General features: G+C 38.5%; 1 protein-coding gene and 1 pseudogene across 1 annotated transcript in view; both read left to right on the top strand.

Moving 5' to 3' along the window:
- The window catches only part of Tsga10 (testis specific 10), a 129,380-nt gene that overhangs the window by 54,598 nt on the left and 62,597 nt on the right, over positions 1–12,185 (top strand). The window contains exons 11-13 of the mRNA XM_045148050.1: positions 1,318–1,472; positions 7,908–7,963; positions 11,160–11,328. Of these exons, the coding sequence (XP_045003985.1) occupies positions 1,318–1,472; positions 7,908–7,963; positions 11,160–11,328 (380 nt within the window). The remainder of the gene's footprint in view (positions 1–1,317; positions 1,473–7,907; positions 7,964–11,159; positions 11,329–12,185) is intronic.
- On the top strand, positions 4,017–5,966 carry LOC105944863 (annotated as a pseudogene).

Genomic DNA, 12,185 nt, shown 5'->3' with positions numbered 1-12,185 from the left:
ATCTAAGCCGTGTGTGTATGTGTCTGTGTGTGTGTGTGTGTGTGTGTGTGTGTGTGTGTGTGTGTGTGTAGCCTCAGCATATACATGATATTTTAAATCATGAAATCACCTAGAGAAATTACAGAGAAGGATAAGAGAATCCAGGACTAAGTAAGAACAAGCCAAGGAAGGCCTTGGCAGGAATAAGCTCCACAGGTATTTATCTAGAGGTCATATCTAGCAGAGGTCCCCTTAGAGAGCTCTCTAGACCAGTAGCTTTTAAACTTTGGTGTGTATCAAACCCCTGCAACTTAATTAAGATCATTGGACAGAATTCTGGAAGTAAGACAGGACCAGGGCTTTAAAAAAATTTTTTTTTGGTTTTTTGAGGTAGAGTCTCACTCTAGCCCAGGCTGACATGGAATTCACTATGTAGTCTCAGGGTGGCCTTGAATTCACAGTGATCCTCCTACCTCTGCCTCCTGAGTGCTGGGATTAAAGGCGTGCTCCACCATGCCAGGCTGAAGGACCAGGGCTTTTTGTGTCTTCACTAGCTATCACTAGGTACCCTAGAACCTCTACTACAGACCAGTGGTTCTCAGCCCTGATTATAGATTTGAATCAGTGTGGGGTTCAAGGTAGGGTATACTTGTTTAAATACAAATTGCTGTTGTTCACTCCCAGAATTTTGATTCAGTAGGATGAGGGCCTAAAATTTATATTACTAGGTGATGGTGATCATGCTGATTGAGAAACCACAATATAAAATCATGATTCTGTACCAGTTATTCAAGCCTTCAACAGTGACATTGGCTTGCTAGAGTTCTTACTCAGAATTTCTGACATTACTTTTCCCTTAGGAATTTTAGGAAACATTCAAAATATTGGAAGACAGTTAACTCTGAAGATGATTTAATTAAGTATTTTATTACAATTTGGTACCAGCTTTACAGTCAACCATCATCATAAGCTGGAGGGGAGAGGACATGCATGGAGGGCAAAAGCCACAGGGTGTTTGATATTCTGCCTGCTTCAATGATTCACCTTCTCCACATTACCACACATAAAAATGTACTTAGAACTTTGACATGTAGCTTTCTTTGGCCATTCTAATCCCAAAGTATTAATTTTTCTTTTATGTTTATGAGACACTAGAATGTTATGATTTATTGGGTTTTAATCACTAAACAAAACATTATTATTTGAAATATAGTACTCTTATTTTCAGTCCTTAAATACAATATGGGAGAACTTAGTTTGAAGAGTATTTAAATCTACTTGAACTGGAAAAAAGATTCTTATCATCTTGATTAAAACAATATCTTTATGATTATTTAGATAATTTTACAAGGCAAAGTATTGCACAGAGAGAAGAAATCAGCATTCTTGGTGCAACCCTCAATGATCTGGCTAAAGAAAAGGAATGCCTGCAAGCATGTTTGGATAAAAAATCTGAGAATATTGCATCCCTTGGAGAGAGTTTGGCAATGAAAGTATGTTTTGAGATCTGGTAGATAAGAAATGCTTAAGTGAAATGTTTAAATATTACTAAGCTCTGATTTATTTGGATTTGAATACAAGAATAGAATTATCTCAATGTTTTCAATAGAGTAAAAATCTGACTAAAAAATTTTAACAAAGTTTCAGGAAATACATGTGCAAATCCACTAGCTAAGTTTTAAATTGATTTTTCTCTCATGAATACTAATTCATGATTTATATTTACTCACAGTAGGGAATTCAAACATCAAAATAAGTAGTTCTTTAAAACAATTTTAGATTATTACCTTAAGAGGCAAATATGTTCTTTACATTGAAGATGCCTTGTGATTGTAAAGCAGTAGTGAGTTCTTTTATATCATTCTTAGTCTTTGAAAATAGAGTATGAGGTGTTTGTACATGAAGTTAGATGATGCCATCCTAAACATTTTGGTGGTTTTTATTCATCATCTTCATTATTATTGTTGTTGTTTTTTGCTTCCCGAGGTAGGGTCTCACTGTAGCTCAGTCTGACCTGGAATTTACTACGTAGTCTCAGGGTGGCCTTGAACTCATGGTGATCTTCCTACCTCTGCCTCCCGAGTGCTGGGATTAAAGACATGTGCCATCACGTCCGGCTATTTATTTATTTAATACAGAGAAAGAGGCAGAGAGAGAGAGATGGGCACGCCAGGGCCTTCAGCCACTGCAAACGAATTCCAGTTGCATGTGCCCCCTTATGCATCTGGCTTACATGGGTCCTGGAGAATTGAACCAGGATCCTTTGGTTTTATAGGCAAATGCCTTAAGCTAAGCCATCTCTCCAGCCCCTGTTTTTGTTTTTTTATTTTTCTATTTATTTATTTATTCACTTGTTAGCAGAGATAAAAGAGAGACAGACAGAGAATGGGTATTCCAGGGCCTCCAGTCACTGCAAATGAACTCCAGGTGCATGCACTACTGTGCATCTGGCCTGATGTGGGTACTGGAGAATCCAACCCAGATCATTAGGCTTTGCAGGCAAGTGCCTTAACCACTGAGCCATCTGTTTAGCCCATTTATTTTGTTTGTTTGTTTTTTTAATTTTTTTGTTTATGTATTCATTTGAGAGAGAGAGGCAGTGAGAGAGAGAGAGAGAGAATGAATGAATGAATTGTGTGCGCCAGGGCCTCCAGCCACTGCAAACAACTCCAGACACATATGCCACCTTGTGCATCTGGCTTATGTGGGTACTGGGGAATCAAACCTCGAACTGGGGTCTTTAGGCTTCACATGCAAGTGCTTAACCACTAAGCCATCTGTCCAGCCCCTATTTTGTTTGCTTTTAAGCAACAACAAAAGCTTTGCCAAGAAGACAAAAAGATAATGAATGCCCTTTTCAAGCTCATAAACTAGTTCTGAAAACAATTTTAACCCAATTCCCATCAGTGTCTTAAGACAGCGTCATTGGAGTAAGGTTAATTAATTAAGGTTAAATAAGGTTAATTAATTGAGTTAATTAATTAATATTTCTATCTATTCATCCAGTCTTTAAACAAATTTTTATTGACATATTTCAGGTGTTATAGTAAAAACTGAAGCCAGGTGTGGTAGCATTCACTTTTCATGCCAGTACTCTGGGTGGCAGAGATAAGGAGGATCACTGAGTTTGAGGCCAGCCTGAGACTATGTAGTGAATTCCAGGTCAGCCTGGGATAGAGCAAGACCCAACTCAAAAACAAACAAAAAGCTGAGGGTGACTGGGCTATAGTGTAGTAGAGAGAGAGAAAAATCTGACTATGACAGGATACTAAGTGCCATAAGGGCATAGGCACCATGTTCTCAGAAGCACATCTGATTCAGCCTGGGAGTTGGGTTAGAGGAGGAAGTTCTAGCGATCCTTCCAGGGAGTAACAGTACCTGGGCTTCCCTGAAAAATGACTAGAAATAAACCAGAAAAAGAATTAGGTGAAGAGGACAATGAGAAAGTTGCTGGATAGATAGAGCAGTTTCATAAGAGCCCAGTAGCTTTTATGAGAGAAGTTTATGGGACTTCCTTATAGCTTATGGCCAGAGAATAGGTTGCAAAGAAATAGGTACAAGGCAGAAAAACAACAAATCAAAAAGATACATGTGATTTTGTATGTATATTATTGTGGATATAGTAGAGCATTATGATAATGTAAATAAAGTATTATAGTTAGATCTTTCCTTTAGAATGTTCTGGAAATTTTAAATCTATGTAAGAGATGAAATATATGAAAATGAGAATAGTGACAGGATCTGTTAAAAAAAACAACAACAGTGAAACTTGTATGAAGATAGTCACAGTATTAGGAAGAGAAAGAAATTAGTTAAGGAAGTGAAACTGACAAGATGTGTTTTCTGCCTTAGGAGCCACATGAACAGTTCCCATACATGAAGTAAGAAATACAGGAAATGGTAATAGACTTACAGGGGAAGATTATTCTCATGCTGAGGGTGAACTGTAATTGTCTTTGGGATGTGTAAATGCAATATTCATAGGCAGTTAGATTTTTAGGATTGGAGAGAAAGTTGAAATTAATAGAATTATGAACATGATTGAAGTCACCCAAGTACTAAATACTGGCTTGTTTATTGAAAAAGGGTAAGCTCATTTTTGAAATTTTATGATTTTTGGGTATGATTTTGTTTTTCTCTATATTCAAAGCATTTTCAATAATTAAACATAATTTCCCTTTAAAACGCTAACAGTTAGAAACAAGTTTTTTTCCCAGCTTCCTGAATCTTCCTTCTCTTTGCTGTACATATTAACTATTTCTTGGTTTCTGAAACTGTATTAACATTATCTTTCCTTCACAAGGAATACTCAATTACATGTTTATTTCAAAATCAAGGACTTTAAAATTTCATGAAAGTAGACATGTCCATCTTCTGAAGGGAACACAATTTCTTAAAATGGTGATAGAGACTTAAAAGAGATAATGTTCTCTATAATGATATTTTAGAACTGAACAAGTATTCTTCAGTGGAAAGCAAGACTTTTATAAAGTCTAATCAAGAGATTAGAAAAACAAACTAATATGGAGAAGTATACATTAGAGTGAATAATGTAAATCTTTTTGATAATCCCAGCTTTATGAAATGTTTTTTTATTTAGTATCAATTAATATTATAAAACTGAGTGGCAAGATTATAGATTTTTGAATAAGGAAAGCCAGAATTGTAAAACTTGAGTTTTTCTTTTTATTAATGTATTTTGACAATTAACAAGAATCTATGTCCCTGATTGGATGAACACATTGAGGTTGTTCAAGGAATATTAAGTTGCTAGTGTTGGTAGGTTTGAGGAATAGTGGTACTAAAGTCCTATTAAAGGAAAAATTGAGTGGCACAGCCCAGCATTGGTGGAATGAGTATCCAACGAGCACATCTGTGTGGCTGCTGGACTACCTGGCCATTGTCACTATGCTGGTCACCAGGAAGATCTTTTTTTTTTTTTTTTTTTTTTTTTGTTCATTTATTTGAGAGTGACAGACACAGAGAGAAAGACAGAGGAAGAGAGAGAGAATGGGCGTGCCAGGGCTTCCAGCCTCTGCAAACAAACTCCAGACACGTGCGCCCCCTTGTGCATCTGGCTAACATGGGACCTGGGGAACCGAGCCTCGAACCGGGGTCCTTAGGGCTTCACAGGCAAGCGCTTAACCGTTAAGCCATCTCTCCAGCCCACCAGGAAGATCTTTTGACGGTGATTCAGAGTCAGAGGAAGATGAACAAGATTCAGAGGAGACTAAAACTGGAAGAAACCCAGGAAGTACAGAACTCAAGGAAGAGGCCAAATGGGGTGAGTGCTGTCACCAGGCTAGTAGGCGAGGAGGTGTGAGAGGACTCTACTTGTGTGGATGAGCCCTTCAAGATGAAGACAGGGGTCATGGTGGGCATGAAGAAACTGAAAGAGAAGGGCAAAGAAAAGATTAGCGAAGAGGAGGACCTACTCCTGCGGATGTCATTTCAGCAGAATGAGCCTGAGTGCTGAGGATGCAGACATGATGCAATACATTGAGACCAAGCTGAAGAAGACGAAGGGGATCGTGGAGCATGAGGAGCAGAAAGTCAAACCAAAGAACTCAGAGAACTGTCTTTATGAGTTGCCTGTAAACATCAGTGTCTCCTCCACAAACAAGACAGAGGGGGATGCTTTCCAACCAGATGCTGAGTGGCATCCTTGAGGTGAACCTGGGCATCGATGCTAAAATAAAAAATATCCCCATGGAGGATGCCAAAGCTTGCCTACTGGCAGAGCAGCAGAACAAGAAAGACAGAGGGACATCATTCATGCCCACCAACACAACTAGTTTTACCATGAGGTACTCAGTGTGCCCATGTGCAAGAATAAAGAAGAACCCAAAGCCCGGCCCCTACAAGTGGGTAACACCATGAAGCCAGAGCTGAAGCAGTCCCCACCTAACTGCAAACATCCTGCTAATGAGAAGGCCACTGACAACTACTACTAGGAGAAGTTCAAGAAGATGAACAGGTGCTACTGACACGTGCAGTGTAGAGTATAGATGGCAGGTGCATGCCCACCAGTGCAGCCAGCCTCCTGGCCATTTGTAAGCTAGCTGACAGTCTCTAGTCAGACAAGCCACTGCCTTAACATCCTGGACTTTCGGTTTGGTTTGCTTTGGAGACAGGGTCTTCTTACATATTCCAGACTGGCCTTGAACTCATGATCCTCCTCTCATGATTTCCCTAGTGCTAGGAGTATAGATGTGCACCACCATGTCTGGATAGCTATTTCTTTCTCTTTTTTTCCCCCCTTTGGTGATTTCATACCTGTATATAAGGTACTATTTTGAGGCTGGGCATGGTGACACACACCTTTAATCTCAGCACTTGGAAGGCAGAGGTGGTAGGATTGCCGTAAGTTCAAGGCCATCCTGAGACTACATATTGATTTCCAGGTCAGCCTGGGATTGAGTGAGATCCTACCTCAAAAAATATATATATATATGTATGTACATATATACATACGTACCATTTTGGTCATATTCACCTCCCCCACTTGTGCCCCTGAATAGCTTCTGAAGTGCTAAATTTTTCTGAAAAAAAAACATGTAATTTTCCTATTTGGAAACTTTGTGAATTATTAAATTGTGTGTGTGTGCGTGTGCGCGCGTGTGTGTGTGTGCTTTAAAGAAAAATCGAGGCTGAAGAGATTTAAGTGCTTAAAGTGCTTGCCTGCAAAGCCTAACAGCCCAGGTTTGAATCTCCAGTACCCATGTAAAGCCAGATGTTCAAAGTGGCACATGCATCTGGAGTTCATTTGCAGCAGCTGGAAACCCTGGCCTGCCCATTCTCTGTCTTCCCCTCTCTCTCTCTCTCTCTCTCTCTCTCTCTCTCTCTCTCTCTCTCTCTGCTTGCAGATAAATAATAAATAGAATACATTTTTTAAAAAAGAAAAATCAGCTAATAGGGTATATTATTCCTTCCATTTAGTAATTGTGTTACTTTGAATGTCTTATACTGTTCCTAAAGACTCTAATCTCACTTGTAAGGTAAACTTCTGTTGATAAAGGGGTTCCCTTTTTAGGGCTATAAAGTATAATTTCATGTAATCAAGTAATGAGTTAATAAAAAGCACTAGAATTTCCATAAAGTTTTCAGAATTTGTTTGAAGATGTATTGCCTATCTTAAAATTCCAATCTTAAGCAGTATTTTGTGTTTGAGTTTCCTGCAGGGACTTGTTCTTCAGGAGGATTAGCTCTGTTCATTAATAGATATTTTAAACATTCCAGCATCTATTACTACTAAATATAAGATCTCACCATTCTATCAGAAGTGAAAATGAAAAACTGAAGCTAAAACTGTCCTAGAGAGGGGCAGATGAATAAATGAATACAGTGTGTGTTCAAAAGAGTTTTTCAGATGTGGAAATACTGTCAAATGGACTAGTATTCAAACCTGTGTCAACTGTGGCTGACTCCACTATTCTATTTACCACACCTCTGAAATATATTGGACCAGTTTTTAAATATGATATTGCTGTATAAATAATATACTTGACCAAGGTTATTTTTCTTAAAAACTCAGTTTATTTATACATGATTCACTTCCCTGTATCTTATATTAGGAATACATGGAAATAAATTAGTACTATTCAATATAGACTGTTTCATTGGCAAATCATTGGTATATTGCTAAAAACAGGGTGATTATGGGAGTCTTGTATTGCTAGATAATTGCAAAAATCTCTTGACAAAATATGTGATTATATCAGGTACAGTTAAGTATAGATTTTACTTTTATAACTGTATTGTTTTTTTCCCTAGTATATTAACATTAAGTATAGGCTTTAAAATATGGAAAAGAATAGGTCACAAATGGAAATCAAAAGAAGGAGGGGAATTTCCTTTTTATTTTCATTCAGTTTTAACAAAAATAACAGTTTCAGATAATTTTTAATTTGATATTTACTCTTTTCAAGGAAAAGACCATTTCAGGTATGAAGAATATCATTGCTGAGATGGAACAGGCATCAAGGTAAATAATTTTAACAATTATTTGAGCACTTACTGGAAAAAAGTACTCTATATGAGACTCAAAGAGAGTGAAAACAAGGGCCATAATGCTTTGCATAAGGAGGCAACTTTCTACTGTTGAAAGTAAGCCAAGGTCTGGTAAGGGAAGTAAAAAAAGAAGATGGGTTTGCCAAGTAAAATAAGAGGAAGGGCATTCATAGCAGAGAGCAACAGATCATGTTCAAGAGCATCTTGAAGTACAAATGAGTGTTGTTGCTCTCTCAAATATAAGGAAAGTAAAAGAAGGAGAAGCTAAATTGGCAAAAAGACATGTGCTGCAGATAAACGAGTCTTGGTTTTCATCCTTTAAGGTAATAAGGAACAATTAGAAAAATTTAAGGAGAGTTTTAGTCATAAGAGGTGGTAGTAAATTGTACTTTAGAGGTAGGGGGAACAGAAAAAATAAGGTGCTTATGGGGGGGGACTCTAGGAAGAATACAGATTTCCATCTGGGGATGAACACTAAATATGACAGAAGCATGAGGAAAATGAGATCTGATTGTAGACATGTCCCATAAGCATGAGCTTAGCTAATGCTGGAGATGATACAGGAGGTATACATGATATTGGGATATATATTAGCCGGAGTTTTCTGGAGGAACAGAGCCAGTCTATATGTATTATGAAGGGGATTTATTAGGTTGGTTTATATAGTAGAGGCTGGGTATTCTAAGAGTAGATATCTGCACACTGGTAGGGCAAAGAACCCAGTACCTGCTCAGTCCACAAAGTTGGATGCTTCATCAGTCCAGACCAATGCTGGAGGTATGGAGCTACCTGGAAAGTTGTGGTGTTTGGTGTATATTTGAAAGCTGAAGAAGCTGGGGTCTGATGGTAATGGGATCGTGGCAGCAGCTATACACGTACACTTTCAGGAACAAAGGCAAGGATCCAGGAAGCAATGATGTTTTCTTAGCCCATTGGAAGCTACTGCCCACTTTGAGGACAGGTCTTTCCTCTTCAGTTAATCTCCTCTGGAACACCCTCACAGACATTTCTGGATATGTCTACTTGTTGACAATTAAGATCAACCATCACAAGTTTGCCATTTGACAACTTGACACCCAACCATATGTCCTTAGATCATGCTTACCTTTGAAATGAAGGCAGTTACAAGTCACAATTCTGCCTAATATGATACAGCTATTCTATGTACACTCCAAAACACACTAAGTCCTCTCCCAAATAGATAACTAAGTTTCTTTTGAAGAATGCTTGTTCTTTCATTAACCCATGACTTACAGTACTTAAGTGCTAGTATTGATGAACCATATTGATGTTATATTATTTGGTAAAGGTATAGAAGAGGAAATAAAACACAGATATCTACTATCTATATATCTATATGTGTGTGTATGTGTGTGTGTGTTTGTGTGTGTGTGTGTGTGTGTGTGTGTGTGTGTGTGTGTATGTATGAAACTTTTTTTTTGTTTTTTTGAAGTAGGGTCTCACTCTAGCCCAGGCTGACCTGGAATTCACTATGTAGTATCAGGGTGGCCTCAAACTCACAGCAGTCCTCCTACCTCTGCCTCCCTAGTGCTGGGATTAAAGGCATGTGCCACCATGCTCAGCAAATAAACATTTCTTTTTTTTGCAAAGGCTAACACTTTAAAAATTTTTTTGTTTATTTTTATTTATTTATTTGAAAGGGACAGACAAAGAGGCAGAGAGAGGGAGAGAGAGAATGGGCGTGCCAGGGCCTCCAGCCACTGCAAATGAACTCCAGATGCATGCACCCCCTTGGGCATCTGGCTAACGTGGGTCTTGGGAATTGAGCCTTGAACGGGGGTCCTTGGGCTTCACGGGCAAGCACTTAACTGCTAAGCCATCTCTCCAGCCCAAATAAACATATTTTTAACAGAATAGGAAATAAACATTCAATGCAGTTACAATCCTCACTTTTGTAACTGGTCATGTAGCTGTAGCTTGCCATCTACTCAGCAAGCACTGCAGCACTTCTTGGTTCCTTACTTAAAGGGGTGATCCATACTTTCATTCCTGAAGGATCTGGGCCATTCATTGTGTTTGAATTGGGTGGTGGTTGTTTCCCATTGATATTAATCACAAAACATGATAACACTAAGAAATGCTTTAAAATATTACCTGCACTACATACTTACTCTTCCTTTCCTCTATTGAGGAGGTTCAGTCCAATTTATCCCTGGCAATGTGGATCAGTCACTCCTTGCTAACATTATAACTCTTAGCTATTGACTCAATGGTGTCAAGAGCCCAAAGTATCCTAGGGGAAGTCTTAGCTTCTAGTTCAGTGGAATAGTGGTTGTACTTCCTGTCAGATACACTCCTCTTTCTGGAATCAAGACTTCCAGGCCTTCAAAGCATAAGGTCATGGGAACAGGAAGCAACAAAAAACTTGCTAGTGGGCCACTGAGGTTGGTGGTGAGTGGAACAATTCCATTTCCACACCTTGGTTCCTAGACCCTGTGAATCTTGGGCTATAGGAGTAACAGTACCATATATTGAATGCTGATTCTGGAGAACCTGTCCCAACCCTCCAAGCTGTTGCCACCTAGTTGGTATTATAACTACATCTTTACAAGGCCATTATACTGTTCTGTCAAGCCAGCTGCTTCAAGGTGGTAGGGATCATGATAAGATGGATGAATTCCATGAGCATGAGTCCACTGCTATACCATTCGGCTGTGAAGTGAGTTGTTTGGTCAGAAGCAATGCTGTGTGGAATACCATGGTAATTGACAAGGCATTCTGTAAGTCCTTGGTGGTTCTGATAACATTATGTGTAGGAAAGGCTTATCAGTGCCCACAATAAATGTCTAGTGCAATAAAGCAAAAGTGCTGCCCTTTCCATGGTAAAAGTGGTCCAACATAGTCAAATTAGAGAGTCAGTTCCAAATACCACCAAGCCCTAGACAGGGCTCTCTGGTTCTGAGAGGAAAGGAAACAGTAGAATGCATGGTATGTGCACTTGTGTGCATTTGACTGTGATAAATATTTAGTATCCTTTTTCTTTTACACCTGGAAGTGATGGTACCATAGAGAAACTAAATATGCTGTCTTTGCACTATTGATTCCTTGTAATGTTTTCATTCTAACTGTCCATCTTCTGTCTTGTGAGAATTTGTTATTCTGTTTCAGTAAAATGTCTCTTGTTATGTACTATTTGATTTGTGGAATAGACAGTCTACTGAAGCGCTAATTATGTGTGAACAAGATATTTCCAGAATGCGTCGGCAATTGGATGAAACAAATGATGAGTTGGGTCAAATTGCCAGGGAAAGAGACATCTTGGCTCATGAGAATGATAATCTCCAAGAACAGTTTGGCAAAGCCAAACAAGAAAACCAGGTACACTTGTTCCTAGAATCTTTATCTCCTAGAAAAATATTTGTTGTAAGTCAACAGCATTTGTTTACTTTTGTAGAAAAGTTCACAGTGGATTAAAAAATCTTTGAGTGTGCATGTGTGTGCACAAAGGTGCCTGTGTTCCGCAGTGCACATATGGCGTTCAGAGAACAACCTTGGATGCTGCTGGTTCCACCTTGTTGAGGCAGTCTCTCTCTTGTTACATATAGTCTATATTCTCCAGGTTAGCTGACCCACAGGCTTCTAGGAGATTCTCCTATGCCTGGCTCCCCTCTCACCATGGGAACACGAGGATTATAGTCACCCACTAGAGTCCTAACTTTTTTAATGTGGGTTCTGGGGACCCAAACTCAAGTACTGATGTTTGCATGGCAAGTACTTGATCCACTGGGCTATCTCCCCAACCTTGATTTTTAAAAAACTTTTATAACAGTTTATGTCATATAACTTAACAATGAAGTTTATAGACATAGTGTTGAATGTTAAAGAAGTAGGAATGGGGATATAGTGAATTTTTTTAAACCTTAGAAAGTACTTCCAAACTGAAGGATGTTTCTATAAGCAAACAAATGATAAAATTTCAAGAAAAGGCTGTATTTGTGATGGACTACATAGTACTATGTCTAAAAATGTATGACCAGTGCCACATTTTTTAGATTTTTTTAGTATAATTATTCTTTTCTCAAAAAATCCCTTTGTTAAAAATTACTTATCCTTGGGGGAGGTAATATGATGGAGAATGGAATTTCAAAGGGGAAAGTGGGGGGGGAAGGGAGGGAATTACCTTGGGATATTTTTTTATAATCATGGAAAATGCTAATAAAAATTTTTAAAAATTT

This window comes from Jaculus jaculus, chromosome 4 (genome assembly GCF_020740685.1).
Source record: "Jaculus jaculus isolate mJacJac1 chromosome 4, mJacJac1.mat.Y.cur, whole genome shotgun sequence".
Taxonomy (NCBI): Eukaryota; Metazoa; Chordata; class Mammalia; order Rodentia; family Dipodidae; genus Jaculus; species Jaculus jaculus.
The sequence above is the reverse complement of the archived record's forward strand: the minus strand, read 5'-3'. Positions and strand labels throughout refer to the sequence as shown.